Source organism: Fukomys damarensis, unplaced genomic scaffold (assembly GCF_012274545.1).
Source record: "Fukomys damarensis isolate Sample0158 unplaced genomic scaffold, DMR_v1.0_HiC HiC_scaffold_19, whole genome shotgun sequence".
In the NCBI taxonomy this organism is placed as follows: domain Eukaryota; kingdom Metazoa; phylum Chordata; class Mammalia; order Rodentia; family Bathyergidae; genus Fukomys; species Fukomys damarensis.
The window spans coordinates 38,573,604-38,591,690 of NW_022900931.1; the positions used below are offsets into that span (position 1 = coordinate 38,573,604).

An 18,087-nucleotide genomic window follows, 5' to 3' on the forward strand; every position below is an offset into this window, starting at 1 on the left:
AATTTTTTTTTTTTTTTTTTTTTTTTTTTTTTTGGTACTGGGGATTGAACTCGGGTCCCTGCGCTTGCAAGGCAGGTCACCGAACCGCTGAGCTAAATCCCCGGCCCAAAAATCTAATTTTCTAAATGAAAATGAAAAGCTCAGTGAAGATCTACTGATTTGCAAAATGCCACTCAGCTAATAAAGAGCAAATAGAAGGCTCAAGCTCATGTCTTTTGATGTTTATTCCTTTCATCTGCTCATCCATCAAACCACCTACCAGGTATCAAGAATCAACAATGTGCCTGGATTGTTCTAGACATTGGGAATCCAGAAGTGAATAAAATCGATACAACTTTTTATTCTCATAGAACTTATAGTCTTTGTACCTGGTGGATGGTAGCAGTGATACGTGTAGGTGTTGCAGAGATAATATTTAAGACAATTATATGAAATAAGTAGTATGAAGAATAATAAAACAGGAAAAAGGTAAAGAGAGTGTTAGGGGCCATGGTTTAAAGTTTTCTTTCTTTTTTTGGTCTCAGGGATTGAACTCAGGACCTTGTGCTGGCGAGGTAGGTGGTGGGACCACTGAGCTAAATCCCTAGCCTGGTTTAAAATTTTTAACAGTGTAGCCAACCAGAAATCAAAGTCCAAAAAAGGGCAAGGAAATGGGCTTTGCAAAACCTAGGGAAGCTGGGTGCTGTGGCACACATCTGTACTCCCAGCATTATGGGAGGCCGAGGCAGGAAGATTATAAGTTCAAGGCCAGCCCAGGAAATCCAGAGACTTAGCAAGACCCCATCTCAAAAGAAAAAAGGGGGTTGCATATGTAGGTCAGTTAAAGATCCTGAGTTCAATTTCCAGTGCCACCACCTAAAAAACACCAATGAACCCTAGGAAAGAATATTCTAAGCAGAAGAAATAGGAAATGCAAAAGTTGTCTACTGAGGTCAAGGAATAGCAAGGAGGCCAACGTGTCCTCAGCAGAAAGAACAACAGAGTGTTAGGAGACTAAAAGATTAGTTAGAGAGGAGACACAGAAGATATATAAAGCTCTTGTAGGCCACTGTGAGAACTGTCACTTTCTCTGAGATAGGAAGTCACTGGAGGGTTTTGAGCTGAGAATTAAACTTAAATTTTAAAAGGACTCCTCTGTTTGCTGTGTTAAGAAGAGAATGTACATACAGTAAGAATGAAAGCACATGAATTAGAAGATGCTACTATATTAAATTAGGAAAGAGATAATGGGGGCTAGGATTGGAATGGTAGCAGTTATATTCTGAAGATAGAGCTGACTGGATGGATTACCTGATAGATGATAGATGATATAATGTAAAACTGCCCCAATTTTGGTTTGGTTAATTAGAAAGATGAAGTTAACATTTACTGGGATGAGAAAGACAAATTAAGAATTTTAGGTGAAGGTAGGGCAGAGATTAGGAACTTAATTTTGAACATGTTAAATCTCAGATGCTAATAAGCTATCCAAGTGCTAACATCTGGAGTAAAGAAATCAGAGAGAAGGCTAAGATTATGTATCCTTCCTTATATTTGGGAATCATCAATATAGGCAGAGTATTCAAGTGGAATTGATGCAGCCACCAAGGGACTAGGTACAGATAGAGTTTAAGTCCAAGGACTATGCCTCTGGATGCATTCTAAATGCTTACCAAATGGGGAGATGAGGTGGAAGCAAAAGATGTGACTGAGGAGAAATGGTGCTTAGTCAGGATAAACACCTTATGGTACTGTGTCCTGGAAAATAAATAAAAACAGTCAAAGGAGGAGGGAACTGTAGCAAATGTCACTGAAAGGTTACATAATATGAGTATGGGGAATTACCATTGGATTTACTAACATGCAGGTCAACAGAACTTGACCAGCATAAGTAATGCATTGTACATGTGGGAGGCATGGGGCAGAGGTGAAAGCTTGATTTGCAAAGATTTAAAAGTGCACAGAACAGTAAGAGAAAAAAGAAAAAGAGGTGAGGAAAAAAGAGGGAAAGAGAGGGACAAAAGTAGAGCTGATTGAGGAATGAATGCATATGACAGGGGAAAAGAAACTGGTGACAGGAAATGAAAACAGTTCTTCTGAGGAGAGTTTAAATATACAGGAAAGAAGTAGTATGACAGCTGGAATGTAAAAGAAATGCAAGTCAAGAATAATGTTTGATAAGATGGAAGAAAGCACAGCATATCTGGCTGATCGTGGAAGGATCCACTGGAGGGAAAAATCAGTGCAGGACAGAAAGGAGAAGTGTCTGAGCAAGCATCCGGAATAGGAGACAGGGAAAGGACAGCACAGAGTGATGCCTGTGGGGCGAGCAGGGGCCAGTTTGTCCATAGGAGAGAAGGCCAGGAGAAGGCGGGAGGGTAACTGGGCAACAGGAATGTGTGGGAGTTTTCTCAGTAAAATAGGGAGCAAAGTACTGAACTTAAAATGAGAATAGAGAGGTATCTGAGTGAGTGTGTGTGTGTGTGTGTTGAGACAGGGTCTCACTATGTAGTTGAGACTGACCTGGAACTCACTATGGAGCCCAGGTTGGTCTTGAACTCACAGCGATCCTCCTGCCTCAGCCTCCAGACTGCTGGAATTACAGGCATGCACCATCATGCCTGGCTTCTGCGTATTGATAAGAAAATACAGGAATGAAATTCTCACCTATGACAAGAGGACAATAATCAGACTAAAAGTATAAATAAGATCCAAACTGTATAACTGACAGTGTGAAATAGGAAGCAAAAGGCTAAAGATATAGGGGAAATGGGAAGAGTAGGGGAAAGGAAATAAGGAAAAAGAAAACATGAGAGAAGGGAAAGATGGAAACAAAGTCTTTGTAAATAGGGGAGCGGGGAGGGGATGAAGGGGAATGGGTAAAAATGAGAACTAAGATCTGTCATGTAAAGGTACAAGATCCCAATGATGAATGCAACTGTACTGTATACTTAAAAAGCACCAATAGTTCAATAAAAAACAATAATCAGACTAAGAAAATGTATAATCATCAGGCAGCATCAAAATTATTTACCCAGAATTTACTGTGTGATGCTAATCTTCTGCACTCAGATCTTCCATTATCACTCCCTAACAGGATGCCAAATATCTCCCAACTCCTTCACAAAGCACCAAATATATTGGGAATCATAATTCTCACTAAAGTGGTTGAACACTCATATGCCTAAAGTTCCAGACAAGTGATACAACTAAATGTTTACAAATAAGAAAAAGACTCACCTGGGGGAGGGGGGTTAGAGCTTGCCTAGATATCTAAATATAAAATTAAGACAGTATGTATCTGCCAAACCAAAAGTGTCTTCCAGGTGGATTTGAGCTGCTGATTTGATATTCCTGTTACACTGTTACCACTAGAAGTGTTTGCATTTACCAGGAATTAAAAGCTTTAAAGGAATGCTCTACTGTACTGGCTTTCAAAGTGTGGTGCTAGAGCCCAGAAAGAGGTCCACAAAGTCACATTTTTACAACAATTAGTATTTCTTGTTTTTATATTTAAAAATATATTCCTGTTTTTAAATTCCCATTCTCTCATAAGTATATAGTTGAGCTATCCAGAGCTATATGACATACAACAGCACCACAGATTAAAGAGATACAAGAACTAGATGTGGTCCAATAAGCTTGATTAAATATAGAGATTTGCTAAATATAAAACGATGCAACTCTTCTATTTTAAAGTATTTTTCATAACAATATTTATAATAATATGGCAGGTTCATTTTGCTATTGGAAATGATTACAATTTTTTCCATTTTAATTTAAAATATGATATCATAACTCTATATAAACAAACACTCTTTAAGATTCTCAGCAATTTCTAAGGGCATAAAGGGATCTTGGGTCGAAAACATTTTAAGGTGATGCTCTAACCACTGCATTCTTATCATCAACTAGTGGACAGGGAAGATTTACAGCAAAGAGAAATTGTGAAAAGCAATGGTTGCCTTTAATTCACAAGTAGCTAATCACTAGGTTTGCAGTACCTAGTCTATGTTTAACAAATGCAAAAAGTCACATATGTAGTCTGGAACTTGTATATTTTATACAGTTTATTCCCTTGAGTTTAACTCCTTTGAAAATCGAGTATTTTAAAAGTTGATGTGAAAAATCTGAAATTAACCTAAAAATGTATGCCAGTATCATTCAGAACAAGGAAAAAAAAAAAAGCCAGTGTAAAAAAACCCTTATAATTGTCCAAAAGAATAGACCAGTGAACTACGTCAGTATTTTTCTAAATCAAGTATGTACTCCATAACACTACCTAGCATTATTATGACGCTTAAGCTTCACACGAGAATCAATGTCATGAAGAACTAGGTTTTTCACTTGGGTATTTATGTTTACTTCTGTGCTAACAGCACCCTTAAGCACATCAAATTTTCAGCTCATGAAATATCTAAGTCAGAGCATCAGGCAAAAAACTAAGAAAACTTCATGTTTCAAGTTATTTTTGAAGCACGACCAATACATTCTCCAGGGTACTGAAGAACACACTATGACAAGCAATTTCCTTGCCATCTCCTATCCTAGATATTCTGACTTAAGGAAACGCTCTTGAGACACATCAAAGTCAAATGGCTTGAGGGTTTTTGACAAAGGAAGTTTTCTGATAATTTACTTTTTAGATGAGCCCTCCACAAATCCTTAAACACCTTTAAAAGCTAATACTATGAAAAACTTGAATAGATTGTGTGTAACAGTTGGTCACATAGAGCCAAGCTTTCTAAGTCTAACTAAATTTGTATGTAATCGTTTGCTGAAAGCACTGGCTCTGCTAGATCTCCCCAGATGGTAACAAAATTAACAGATATACGCTATGGGTCAAAATACAGAAATGGTAAAACTAGAAAGGCTTACAGCTAATATTGAACTAAGAAGATATAAGCTTGGGATCCTGAAATTTCAAGAAAATAACATACCAAAAATAAATAAATTTTGATATTTAAGTCAAAGAAAATAAAAGAATATTTAGATATAAAGTTTTCCGTGTAACCATAGTTAAAATACTTGAGACCATTCAAGAAATACTGCCTTTTCTTTTTTTATGCTTAGGAAAAGACAAAACTATTTACACCTTTTTCAGGGTGAATGAAAATAGAAAAATTTAACTAATGATCTTTAATATTTCTTATCAATTTACATGTCTCTGGTATCAGAAGAAAAAGCCAAGTTAAAAATTCCTAAATGAAATGCTTAACATGATAAAATAATATTAATTAATCTATTCAGTTTTTGCTTCCCTGAGAGACACACATGGCAAAAGATATGAGCTGTAACCCAGCTTCTTTGCCTTTAATAATTATTCATATTATCAAATATTCTATATCCATATATTTTTTCTGTTTATTCTCAAAATAAACTTTGGAAAATGTTGTTCAAGTTGATTAACATGCATCTCACAATGGCAGAGGTCACAATGTCCTAAATATGTTTCAGGAAACACAAAACGGGATTAACTATTCATATTACATAGATTTACTGCAATCTAAAGATTCACAGTTCATTGTACTCTAGTTTAAAATAATCTATTAGTAACTATGAAAAACACTTTTCAAATTATGGGCTACTCAAGTAATAATAAGGAAAACCTACTTAAAACCAACAGAATTTCTAGGGGGAAAGAGCACAAAAGTCACTTCTGAAAAGATACGTTAAGTGCAGCCAAGGAAAGTGCTTTTGCATTTTTTGAGTCTTTTAAAAAGAATAAGTAATTTCTCTCTATATAAAATAGGTAATCATTTAATTCAGTCATCTATCAACTTGAACATATAATAATCATTTAATCTATCTGAAGAAAAAAGGTAAAGGGATCACTCATGTTTTACGTAATGTTCTTTAATTCATTTCCCCCCAATTTCAGTAAAGAAAATAAATCTAGAATTCTTTACATATTGGACTTACAGAAAGTGTTTTTCCATTTTTCTCTGAATGTCAATTTAATGAAATCACTCTGGGCACACCCCCTAAATCCTAAAACAATTTAGATTAAGTACTGTTCAACTCATTAAAAAATCAATTAATGACTAAGCTTAAAAAAAAGATACAGCAAAAACAGTAATATTTCTAAAGATGTGGGGGGAAAAAAAGACATCTACTTCCTTCCTGTAGCTCAACACTTTTAGCTGAGCATTAAATCAATCTAAGGAGACAAAACTACCAAGTACATAATAACTAATATGAGAATTACCAAGTACATAATAACTAATACATAATAACTAGTATGACTGAAATAAAACACAAAGTAGGCACCACACATAGAATAGGTAAATGCTGCTTCCTGAACATTTTTGTTTAACTATATACATTAAAAATGCAATATATTTCATAAACAATACATAATATATATTGATACACACATACACATATATGTCACATGTTTGGACTACAATGTGAAATATATCTCAATATGGCTTAGGATAAAAAAAAAATCTTTGAAAATCACTGCTATAAATGAAAGTTTCCTAACCCTTCCTTTCCTTTTTTTTTGTCCTTTCTCTTTCCTTCCCCTTCCTTTTCCCCTTCCCTTGCCTTCCCACCTCTGACCCCACCCTCCATTTTCATTTTTTTCACACAGGGTGTCACTATGTAGTTCAGGCTGGCCTTGAACTCTCAGCAATCCTCTTGCCTCGGCCTGCTGAATGCTGGGAGAAGAGGTATGTAGCACCATGCTCAGCTACTTCATAACCTTTAAAATCTATATGCTCTGTAGTGCTTCTTTATCCTATTTTTGGCCCAAGGGACTGGGGCCAAACATTAGACATGTTAAATATATCACTGAAACCTCAACTGAGAGTTTTAGCTTATTCTGTTAAGAAAGGATGACTTAATTTTCTACACATGTAACATCTATATCAAAAATGCAATACTGAAAAATTAATTATATACAAAATACAATTTATTCAAACACAGCAGAGAATGACAAGCAAAATAGGTTTCTTCACAGTCAAAACAACTGTTACAAGTTTCACGCAGAAAGCTCAAGAACATTACTAGGAAGAGAGCCCTTAGGGTATTCATTTGGAATTCATTAAAAAACATATACAATTCAAATAAGTTCAATTGTCAGTTTCTAAGACCACAGAAGATGAGAACTACATCATTACAAGAAAAGAAAATTGCCATTATGCCAATGCTGCTAGTATAAAAGAAATGAGAACTGACAGCCAAGGACAGGGGGCTAGGGTAGGAAAACAGAAGAATTACATATAGAAATTATAACTACATAGTGCTCTGGGACACTTCAGCAAGAGAAAATCCTTGGGTACACATAATATTTAAAGCTTTGTCTATCTTCAGAATTGCAAATGAATAAATGATAATAAAAACAACAGCTACATACAAAAAGCACTCAAATCAAAGTCCATGCTTTTAATCACTATGCTACACTGTCTCTCAATAAAATTTAAATTATGTTCAGGGGCTTAAACTCAATAAAATACTTCAGAAAATAAAGATGCAAGTGATTTCAAACATTCTACTACAGAATGTTTATTTTTCCCCAAATTTCATATATGAAACCTGATGCTCAGTAGATAGTATTTGGCAGTGTGGCACCTTGGGAAATGAATTCTGTGTATCATGAAGGCAGAGCCCTGTGTACAAGATTAGCTTCATTATAAAAGATGGGGCAGGTAAAGCAAGATGGAAGAAGAGTAAGGGCTTCCTGTGACAGTCTTCCCCTAGAAATATCCATTTGAAAAGCTACTTATATATAAAATCATCTTCACAAGAGCTAAGGAACCCAGGTGAGAGATCATAATACTCAGCTGTAGCAAAATCATAAATAAAAGAAGCACTTAAGAAGGCAGGAAAGAGGTACCTTCCTCACAGCTCCCCAACTACAACCATCACAGCATTAGAAACACTATTCCTGCTTGGGGAGAAAGAGGGAATTAAGTCCTGGCCTTAGACTTGGAACTCAGAACCAGGATGACCACAGTGAAACTCAGTATTGGACAGAGCCCCTTGGTCCTGGGCTCCAGGGCAGTGCCCTTGGACGGAGCATCTGAACAGTGCTAGCCTGGGGCCAAGGGACTGCTCCCTACCATGCCTTCCTAGTCTTGGGCAGCACAGCCTGGAGGCTTTCTGTATTTGCTGGGCAGCCAGACATGGAAGTGAGTGCAGAACTTTGCCTTGGAGTTCAGTGCTAAGCAACAGAATTCACCAGTGGATCACAAGCTCCCTATGCTCAGACCAGTGCCTGTGGACAGAACCTCTGGACCCACTCTGCTGCCAAATGAAGACTCAAGGCTCCAGTGGAAGAGAACTGTGTTCCAGCCATCATCAACTGCCAGTGCAGCCTTGTGTTTGTGCCAAGACTGCTCCCCTCAGGCAGCACAACACAGAGAATCACTGTCCACTAGGAGTAAGAAGGGGAGAGGCACCAAGTTGCTGCTTATGAACTTAGGGCCAGTCATTCCAAGTGCCACACAGAATTCTGCAAAGCTGAACACAGGCCAGAGACTAAGGATGAAGCATTTGGGCCGGCCTCAGCCATAGACAGGGACTTGCAGGGATGAACTAACCTTTTTAGGCACTCCCCCAGCCCAGCCTGAGCAATACAGCACCTTCAGATTTGGTACAAACTTGGGCATGGGCTTCCCCTAGAGCAGAAACTGACAACACTAACAGTGGACCTATGGCAAACTTGGACTTAGGGTGCCATCTAGGGGTTAAACAGCACCAGTGACCACAGACCCAGGGAAAAGCAGTCTGCTTAGAAGTCATTCCTTCCTGGAAGGACAGGCACATGCACGCGCGCACACGCGCGCACACACACACACACACACACACACACACACACACAAAAGGCAGATCACCCAAAGTGGATACCTAATCCTTGAGGGTTCAGATGTCAGGGATGCCAAGAGACATCACAACTCTTAAGAGATCCTTGAACTCTCCTATGGAGCATAATAAAAAACTAAAAACTGAGAAATCAGTATATGTGAACTCTCAAACATAAAATTTAAAATATTTCTGGAACACACAATTTTAAAAAATAAAGAATTCAGTTCTTTAACAAAGAAATTTAGAGAAACCGAAGTTTATAAAAAAGCAAACAGAAATCTTTGAGTTGAAAAGTATGGTAAATGAGATAAAAATGTGATAGAAGGCATCCATAGTAAAACACACTAAGAAGAAAAAGAATCAGGCTAGGAGAGATTGGTATAAGATTTTCACAGTACTGAAGGAAAAAAGAACCCCACAAAAACACAAACACAAAACAAACAAAAACTCCTACCAACAAAGAATCTGCTCTTTAGAAAGAAAAGAAGAGGCTGGAGATATAGTTTAGTAATAAAGTGCTTGCCAGGGCCATAATTCCTTAACCCCACAAAAGGAATAAGGAGACATTAAGCCACTGCCCAGTACACAAAAACGGTATGAATCTCCATCAGTCCCATCCCATTAGAAATGATAAGAAAGAGCTGGGGATTTAGCTCAGTGATTCCTCCACCTGCCCCACAAGTGCAAGGTCCTGAGTTCAATCCCTAGTAAAAAAGAAAAAAAGAAATGATAAAAAAGAATTCTTCAAACTGAGAGATATTAGTAATGCAGAAGAAAACACAGGAAGGTACAGAACTCATAATTAAGAGGAGCTCCAGTGGTGCAATCACTTAGAGTGTGGTACTTACATAATTAAGAGTAATGAGACAAATTCAGTACACTCTAATATTATAAACATGGTAAATACACCATTCATATCTTTAATATGATGAGTAAAAAAAGTAAATGTGTTAGTTCAGCAACAGGAAATATACAAAAGTAAAATAGAACATTAAAAATTCAAACTGTAAGGAGTAATGGAGTATAAGGCTACAATAGTCTTAGTTTTTTGGCTATCTTTACATGTCTTTGATCAATTTTAAGTTGCTAGCATTTCAAAATAGCTTGTTATAATCTAAAGATGATTTTTATAATGCCTCATGGTAACTACAAAAGTAAAGAATAGACACACTGAAAGTAATACAAGAATCAAAACATATTACTAGAGAAAAATCACTTAAAACTCTAAAAATGACTATAGGAGAAGGACAAAGAAAGAAATGATCACAATAGGGAAAAAACCCTAGAAAACAAGTCGTACTACGGCTATATTAAGATCTTATTTTTCAGTAATTATCTTAAATAAAAATCCTCCAATTTAAAGATGAATAAAGGAGGGGACATTATATAATGACAAAGGGATCAGCAGAACAAGAGGGAATAACAATCGTCAACAATGTGCAACCACTAGCAAAAGATCTGAATGGATAAAGCAACTATTAACAGACCTACATGGAGGGAGAGATCCAATACAATAGTAGAACATTTTCCCACCCCATGTTCAGCAATGAACACATCATTCAGACAGAAAATCAAGAATCAGTGGAGTTCACCTGCATGTCACACTAAATGGATCTAACAGATATCTACAGAACATTCCCTCCTACAGCTGGAGAAAACATGTTTTTCTGAATAGTACATGAAACATTATCCAGGATAGATTATATGGTAGGCCCACAAATAAATCTTTACAAATTGCAAGTATATTGGGTATCTTTTCCAACCACAATGTACTAAAACTAGAAATCAGTAACAAGTAAATTTTTAAAACTATACAAGTACATAGAAATTAACCAACAGATTAAGGAGGAAATTTAAAGAAATCGTGAAACAAATGAAAACGAAAACATAACAAAACCTATGTAATACAGCAAAGCAGTACTATGAAGGAAGTTTATTGTAATTGACACCTATATCAAAAAGCAGAAATATCTCACAAGCAAGTAGAAAAACAGGAACACGCCAAACTCCAAATTAGTAGAAGGAAAGAAATAATAAAAATCAGAGCAGAAATAAATGACATAGCTTGTTAAGATTCACTAATTAGTGAGCAACAACAGATGTAAAGAGAGCATGGTAACATCCTAAATCCTTACCTATGCAGGAATGATCACAAAACTACTAGTTAGTCCTCAGTACATCAGAAGTTCTCATGCATGTATTTACTATCTTCTCAGAGTAAAAGAGCTAAACTGTAATTAACTTCTTTGCTTTTAATGATTATTCAATTCACAGTATCCTTTCTTGTGTGGGTTTTTTTCAGTATATTTTCCCAGAAAAATTTTGTGGATATTATATGTGGAGTGCTATCTGGCCACTTATTTTATAAGTTAGAGCTAACTAGTAAAGTCTCAGAACAACTTTGCTCTCAGTTTTTACAGATCAGCCAAGAACAGAGAGGAAGACTTTTAAGGTCAACCGTCTCTAGCAATGTAATGTAAGATTAGAACAGTTCTAATTTTTAACTCTAGTGTAGTGAGAAATGATGGCCTAGGACTCCACAGGTACTGTATTTAAGAGAATGATGAAGCAACACTATCAAAGAATTCAAAATAAATGTAAGGGTTTTCAGTGCTCTCTTTACTCAAATATTCCTCATTTCTTTATTGCATGAAGAATCCAAGACTATTATCACTTTTCATTAACAGCCTAAACTTGCTGAACTTTTATGTATTCAAAGTGTATTTTTCTGTTATGCCTTTCATTTTTCTTTTTGGTACTGGGGACTTTACCCAAGCTACTTCCCAGTCATTTTTATTTATTTTATTTTGAGGCAGGATCTCAGTAAGTTGCCAAAGTTGACCTTGAATAAGCGATCAATTCTCTGGTCTCAGCCTGCAGAGCAGCTGGGACAGGTGTGTACCACCACTCCCTGTTCGTTATGGTTTTTGCCTTTCAACCTCTATTCACCTATTAGACAATTTTGAAGTTTTTAACCCTTATATCTTCTCAGCTCTAGGCTCAAATGTCTGTCTGTTCAGTGAACATCATCTCTGCCATAGATGTCTCCAACATGTCTCAGCTAAATTCTTCACTCTTTCATATTCATCTCTTTTTGTTCTTGACAGCAGATTCCAACAGATATGGATTTTATGGTCTCTGTCCACATGATCTTTTCCCTTCAGTACTGGGGAATGAATCCAGGGCCTTTGTACTGAATAACACCTCAGCTCTTTTTGTATTTTAAGTAGAGACAAGTTCTTGTGAAGTCTCTTGAGTTGCATGGGATGGGCTTGAACTTGTACTTCTCCTGTCTCAAGCCTACCGAAGAGATTTAGATGCCAGCAATTTTATGGCATCTTATTTTCTCTGTCATTACCCATATCCAAATACTATATTATATTCATTCTATCTGTAATAGGTCTTCTCTGTCCTTTCCTTTTACTTCATTCTTGCCATAGTATCACTGCCCTGAGTGATGTCTTGCCTATGATGGCAGGCTACTGGTTTCATCTTTAGATTCTAGTTTTAGTACTTCCCACAGAATAATGTTAGATTAATTTCTTTATAGAGTTCTGATTATAACCTACCCAGCTCAAAAACTTGCAATGATTCTCATCACCAGCTATAACAAGCAGTTTTAAAACTTTCATCCCACATAAGAGCATTACCCCATTTTCTAAGCCCATTTCTCACATTTTCTTAGTCATATTCTAAGCTAAGGTTGAAATGGCAATCTATTGTTGGTCATACTGGCCCAGGTTTCTCTATGTCTTAGGTAACTGCTTTAACTGAAATATTTGCTACATATTTTCTTCTTCTTTTATGAATACAACCTTATTCAATGGCTTCAGAACAATGGCCATAACCTAATTATCAATATAGACTAAGAGTATGATACATAATTATGTCAAATTTATGATACAATGTTATATTGATTAAATTCAAGGAAGTCATTTTACTCTTAACGTTTTCCTTTTTCTTCCCTAGATGTCTGTATTCCTTGATTCCCCAAAAGCTATTTTTGAAAATGTTCCTCATTACAATATCTTCTAAAATGTGCAATATTCTAGTGTAACATTAGAATATATGGAAAAAGCTGCAAAAAAGAATATAAGTACAATACTGAAACAGAGGAATACAGTATTAAATGAATAAGAATTTGCTTTCTTAATAAAAAAGGCAGTGGCCTTGTGGACAGAGAGATAAAGCAAGGGGATAGGTGCTCAGGGATAAAAGAGCTTGTGCAAGGAATCACAGGTGCTTCTGTATGGCCATGCTTAACGTTGTGGGCTGGCAGGAGCAATGAAGATAGACTTTGGATAGAGGGTTAGGGGTGTTTCATGCTCTGGTGAGAAAGCTAAGTTAACAGCACAGAAGCATTAATTCCTGACCTCACCCTTTAGATATCTTCTTCGAGCCAAAACAAAATAATTTGTTATTTAAATGTTCAAAATGAATTCTCTAATACAATATTTTAAAACTCAGTCTACACAAAAATATAGTGCCCCTTTTTACTTAGACAAAATATTTCCACAAATTTGTGTTTGTAAGTAGTATTTCTAAAATATAGCAAAATATAAAAATTTTAATGATGTTTGCTTTTTCAAGAAATGACGAATAAAAATATATTTTATTTTGGTTTCCCTAGTAGTACTTTCACTGGGGTTCAGTATAGGCTAATGAGGACAAAGGTTTAAACAGTCCTAGTCCATTTCATTCTCCAATACCTCAGAAATTCTGGCACAGGTAATTTTTCATTTATTCTGCTTACTTTTTAATCAGTTTCTAATCAAGGAACACATACAGAATTTATCATTTGTAAGGCTTTTTAATTTAGCACTCAATTTTCCAGTGATGTTGGAAAGTCCAAGAAATATTGTCAGTAACTTTTAAAAAGCATACCTAGGAGTGCAGTGAGTTTTGGAAGAAGTCCAACTTGTACCATCTTATTCCTCAGTCCTGTGTCAAAGGACAGGTTTAGTAAAAGCCGGAGAGTGATATTCAGTAAATCTTCATGCTCACATGGTATCAGTTTCACCAGTTTTTCAACAATATCCATTTCCACCTATGTGAAAGAATAAAATACAGTGAGGTTTTATTGCAAAATAACCCCCCCAAAATTAGAAATAATTATTTTTGTTTTTATACTAATGCATATCTATTTTAAAGATAACTGTGTGGCAATCTTATATTCCCAGGTTATCTCACATCTATAAACTTTCATGAAATCAAACTTTTGAAGAGGAACTGTATGTACATAGCTCTATGTCATCTCTTCCTTCCCTCATTTGATTACATCAACTGCAAGACAAATTAATTTGATCCTTGAAAATACTGCATCATTAATCACTACCCACAATATACCAGGCTGTGTGCTAGATGAAACAATATGTCAGATTGGTCTCAAGTATTCTGCAGTCTCAAGAGAAGTGGACAAATAGAACAAATAATGGAACTACAATATGATCAAAAATACAAAGTGTTCTGGAAGCAACACACAAGAAGCTACTAATATATTTAGTGGCAAAGGCCACTTCAAATTAGGAACAGAGTTTTACAAACTGGGGAAAAAATTTTTCTTTGGTTAAGAAGGGCAGAGGCAATGCAGGTTTGAAGAAGCAGGTAGTAGATTGGCATTTAAGGATAAAAAAGCTGGTTTGGAGAATTATAGGTGCTTTGGTATGGTCACAGTGTAAAGTATATGCTGGAGATCCAGAGAACTTTAAAGATCTACCTTAGATAGATCATAGAGGCTTTTAACGCTCTGCTAAGGAGTTGAATATCATCCTTTGGTAGCAGAGAGTATCTTCAATGATTTTAAGTACAAGGGATGATATGTTCCTAAGCACAGAACACTACTGACATCCAAGTTCCTAGATAGCAGCCAAGGGCCAACCTTCTAAGAAGGTCTACTTAAGACTAGAAGCATCAGCCTCTTTTGTGCATGTTTGTGTGTATGCAACTAACATTCATAAAAGGATAAAAAAGTCTAGGCCAATAAAGGAAAAGTAATTTAAATTTTTGCAATGTTTTATGTGAGGTGGCTAAATGGAAATCATGCAATACTCAGGAGAGAAGCTGGGCAACAACACTTTAGAACAGGATGAGTAGATGTGGCTAGTTGGCCTAACGTGGCGGGCCATTTGTGCTCTTACAACCCACAAGCCAAGAATGTCTTTGGCTTTCACTTTCTTTTTCCTTGCAAAGCTGATCAAATCCAGGGACTTGTGCATGGCAGCTAAGCAAGGCACTTAGGGAGGTAACAATCACTGATCTATACCCCTAGGCTGTTCTAGTTAAATAGTTGAAAAAGTAAGGAAGAATGATATATCACGACACAGGAAAATTGTATGAAATTAAAAATTTCACAAAGTTTTATTGGGACAGAGCCATAATGATTACTTTATAGGTTGTCTGTAGCTGCTTTCACATATTTCGGTAGAAATGAGTAGGTGTGATAGAGGCCATATGATTTGGAAAACCTAAAATATTGACTATTTGGCCATTAAAGAAAAATATTTGCTGGCCTCTTCTCTCTGCTTTGAAGATATAAAATTGCATCAAAAGGACTTGTGTTATAATGAGAAGTTACAGAGTGTACTCCTAATTATTTATTTTGTAGTAGAAGAGCTACATTCTAATTTTTAAGATAGCAATAAAAATAGTTATAAAAATATCTCATGGTAGCTGAGTGTAGTGACCCATGTAATCCCAACACTCTAGGACACTGAGGCAGGAAGACCACAAGTCTGAGACTATCCTGGACAACTTAGCAAGATATTATCTCAAAATAAAAAATAAAAAGGGCTGGGGGGTTCAAGCCTCAGTAACTCCAAAAATCAAAACAAAACACAAAACAGCAACAAAACATCCCCTTATATCTTTAAGTTATAATCAAGTGTTAAATAAAGGGAGAGAGATTCTATATATTATGTGTGATATAAAACTACGGTAAATCTTTAAATTTAAACATATTGTACAGTACAAGACATTGCCATTAACCCCCCTCAAAATACTCATTTTTACCATGCTCACGCTTATCCCACTATTTTTGACACTTTATCAAGAAATTCTGGAGGTCTTCTGTGTCTTTGTGATATTGGGGCTGCCTCAACATGTTGAACTGATTTAAAACATTTCTCTTTCACGGTCATTCTGACTTTGGAGAAAGAATCCAATATCTTCTGGTGCCAGGCATGTGAGTAAAGTGGCTGAGGAAACACTGTAATGTGTCTAAGTCTTCTTTTCCACTGGTGGCACTTAGCAGCAGCATTCATTGTACTTTTGGTATTATCTTATTATCTCATTAAGGACACAAAAGAGGACTTCTAGAACTACTTCAGAAAATGGTAAGGTTGGGATAAGTGTGTTCAAAGCAAAGGGGACTATTCTGAAACAGATTAATGGCAATGTGTGTTTTGTTTTAAAAATTAAAGTATGTAGCATATATTTCAACACACCATATAAGTTCATAGCATTTGGATCATAACTCAAGATTTCTGAATAATCTTGCTTTACTTTTGTTTTATTGGAGATCTAAAACATACTGTCCTTTTCACAGCTTTATTATACCCTTTCATTAACTTCATACAGACAACACAAACAATTAAGCCTCTGCTTTCCTTTTTCTTTTCATTGCATATTAACGAGTGAACACATTTTTTTCTAAATGCCAACTTGACAAAAATCAACATCTGATTTTTCCTTCAGACATCTATGAGCACTTCATAAGTACATAGTAGCCATATCTTAGAGCTCTTCATTAGAGTACAAAGCAATCTCCAAAGACTTTCAAAAATCAAACACAAAAATTAAAACCTGATTATAAAATGTAAATGAAGAGGTAAAGAAACATCCAGAATAATTTTGAAAAAGGATAATACTGGAGGCTCTACACTGTCTGACATGACTACAACTCCAGTAGTCAATAGAAAGGCATGGTGGTGAAAGAAAAATTCATAGATTAACAGAAGATAGAGCCTAGAAATAAACAGTTGGCCAACTGATTTTTAACAAAAGTAGAAAGGCAATTTCAATAACATGTAAAGGCAATTCCATGGTGAAAGAAGTCTTTTAACAGTGCTAGAACTGGAGTGAAACAGGCATCCATATGCAACACCATTAATCTTGATCCATATATCTTGTACCATGTACCATCTTCACTCAAAATGAATGTATCACAGACTACAACAACAAAAACCCCTACAAAACTACTTGAAGAGAGCATAAGAAGAAATAGTTGTGAACTTCAGGTAAAGATTTTAAAAATAAGATATCATATTTTAAAAAACAATATAGTCCATTAAAATACTTTTATATCATGGACTTCAAAATTAAAAACTTTGCTCTTTCTAAGACTAGGAGAATGAAAAAAGCTACAGAAGGGGAAAAAATACCTGTAAAACATATAATAAAAAGCTTGTATCGAAAATATAGAAAAAAGATTTAAAAGTTATTAGTAAGAAAATAAGCAAACCAAGCAAACACATATCCTCTGTTGTTCTTAATGTTCTGACTTATTTTGTTATATTTCAATGATTAACTATGTGAATTTAATTAGATAAATATTATATGAGATATGATTCAATTTAAGCCACTAATTGAAAGATATTTTTAGGTAAATTGTATTTACTCTAAATATATGTGTAAGAAGATCAGAATTTGTGCACATCAACAGTAAAGACTACTTTTCGTAAATACCTACAAATAGATCAGCCATCCCCCTACATTTAAAAAAATAATAAAACTTCCACACACTTCAGCTGCTACTAATTATGAGGTAATATTTTTCTTTTGAAAAAGCCATAGCACATGTATACACTATTTGTTAGAAAAAAACTTAGTAATAAAATAACTTGGAGGGTTTGTTATTTGTATTCCTACTACACAGAATGGAATGTGCAGTATGTGTCATTAGTCAATCAACACTAGACTGGTATTTATTTAACATAGCCCATTAGTCATTTCTTTTTGGTTGATCAAAAAGAAAATCTTAACATCAATAGCTGAATTTAGTAATTGTCTCAATATGCAATAATCTCTCCTTCAATTCTATAAAATAGAATTTATAGTTAATTAGTATTTTATTAGGTGTTTCATGTAAAGTGATAGATTAGCAATCACCAGCAAGTAGGTTTTAGTCTTTTTTTTTTTTTTTTTTTTTTTTGCTGTAAAAGTTAACACAGATTCTGGGGATGGGATGTGGACATCTTTGGGAGGACATTATTTAGCCTATCACACACCCAGCCTTAACCATTAAATCTCACTTGGACCACAGCAAAGCCTCCTTATTTCCCCCCTCCCCATTGTAACAGG

General features: G+C 35.5%; 1 protein-coding gene across 5 annotated transcripts in view; it reads right to left on the bottom strand.

Moving 5' to 3' along the window:
* Kifap3 (kinesin associated protein 3) overlaps positions 1 to 18,087 on the bottom strand; it is a 164,549-nt gene that overhangs the window by 80,580 nt on the left and 65,882 nt on the right. For all 5 annotated transcript variants that reach the window (XM_010615688.3, XM_010615687.3, XM_010615692.3 and 2 more), the window contains one exon: positions 13,675 to 13,837. In XM_010615688.3, coding sequence (XP_010613990.1) covers positions 13,675 to 13,837 — 163 coding nt within the window. The remainder of the gene's footprint in view (positions 1 to 13,674; positions 13,838 to 18,087) is intronic.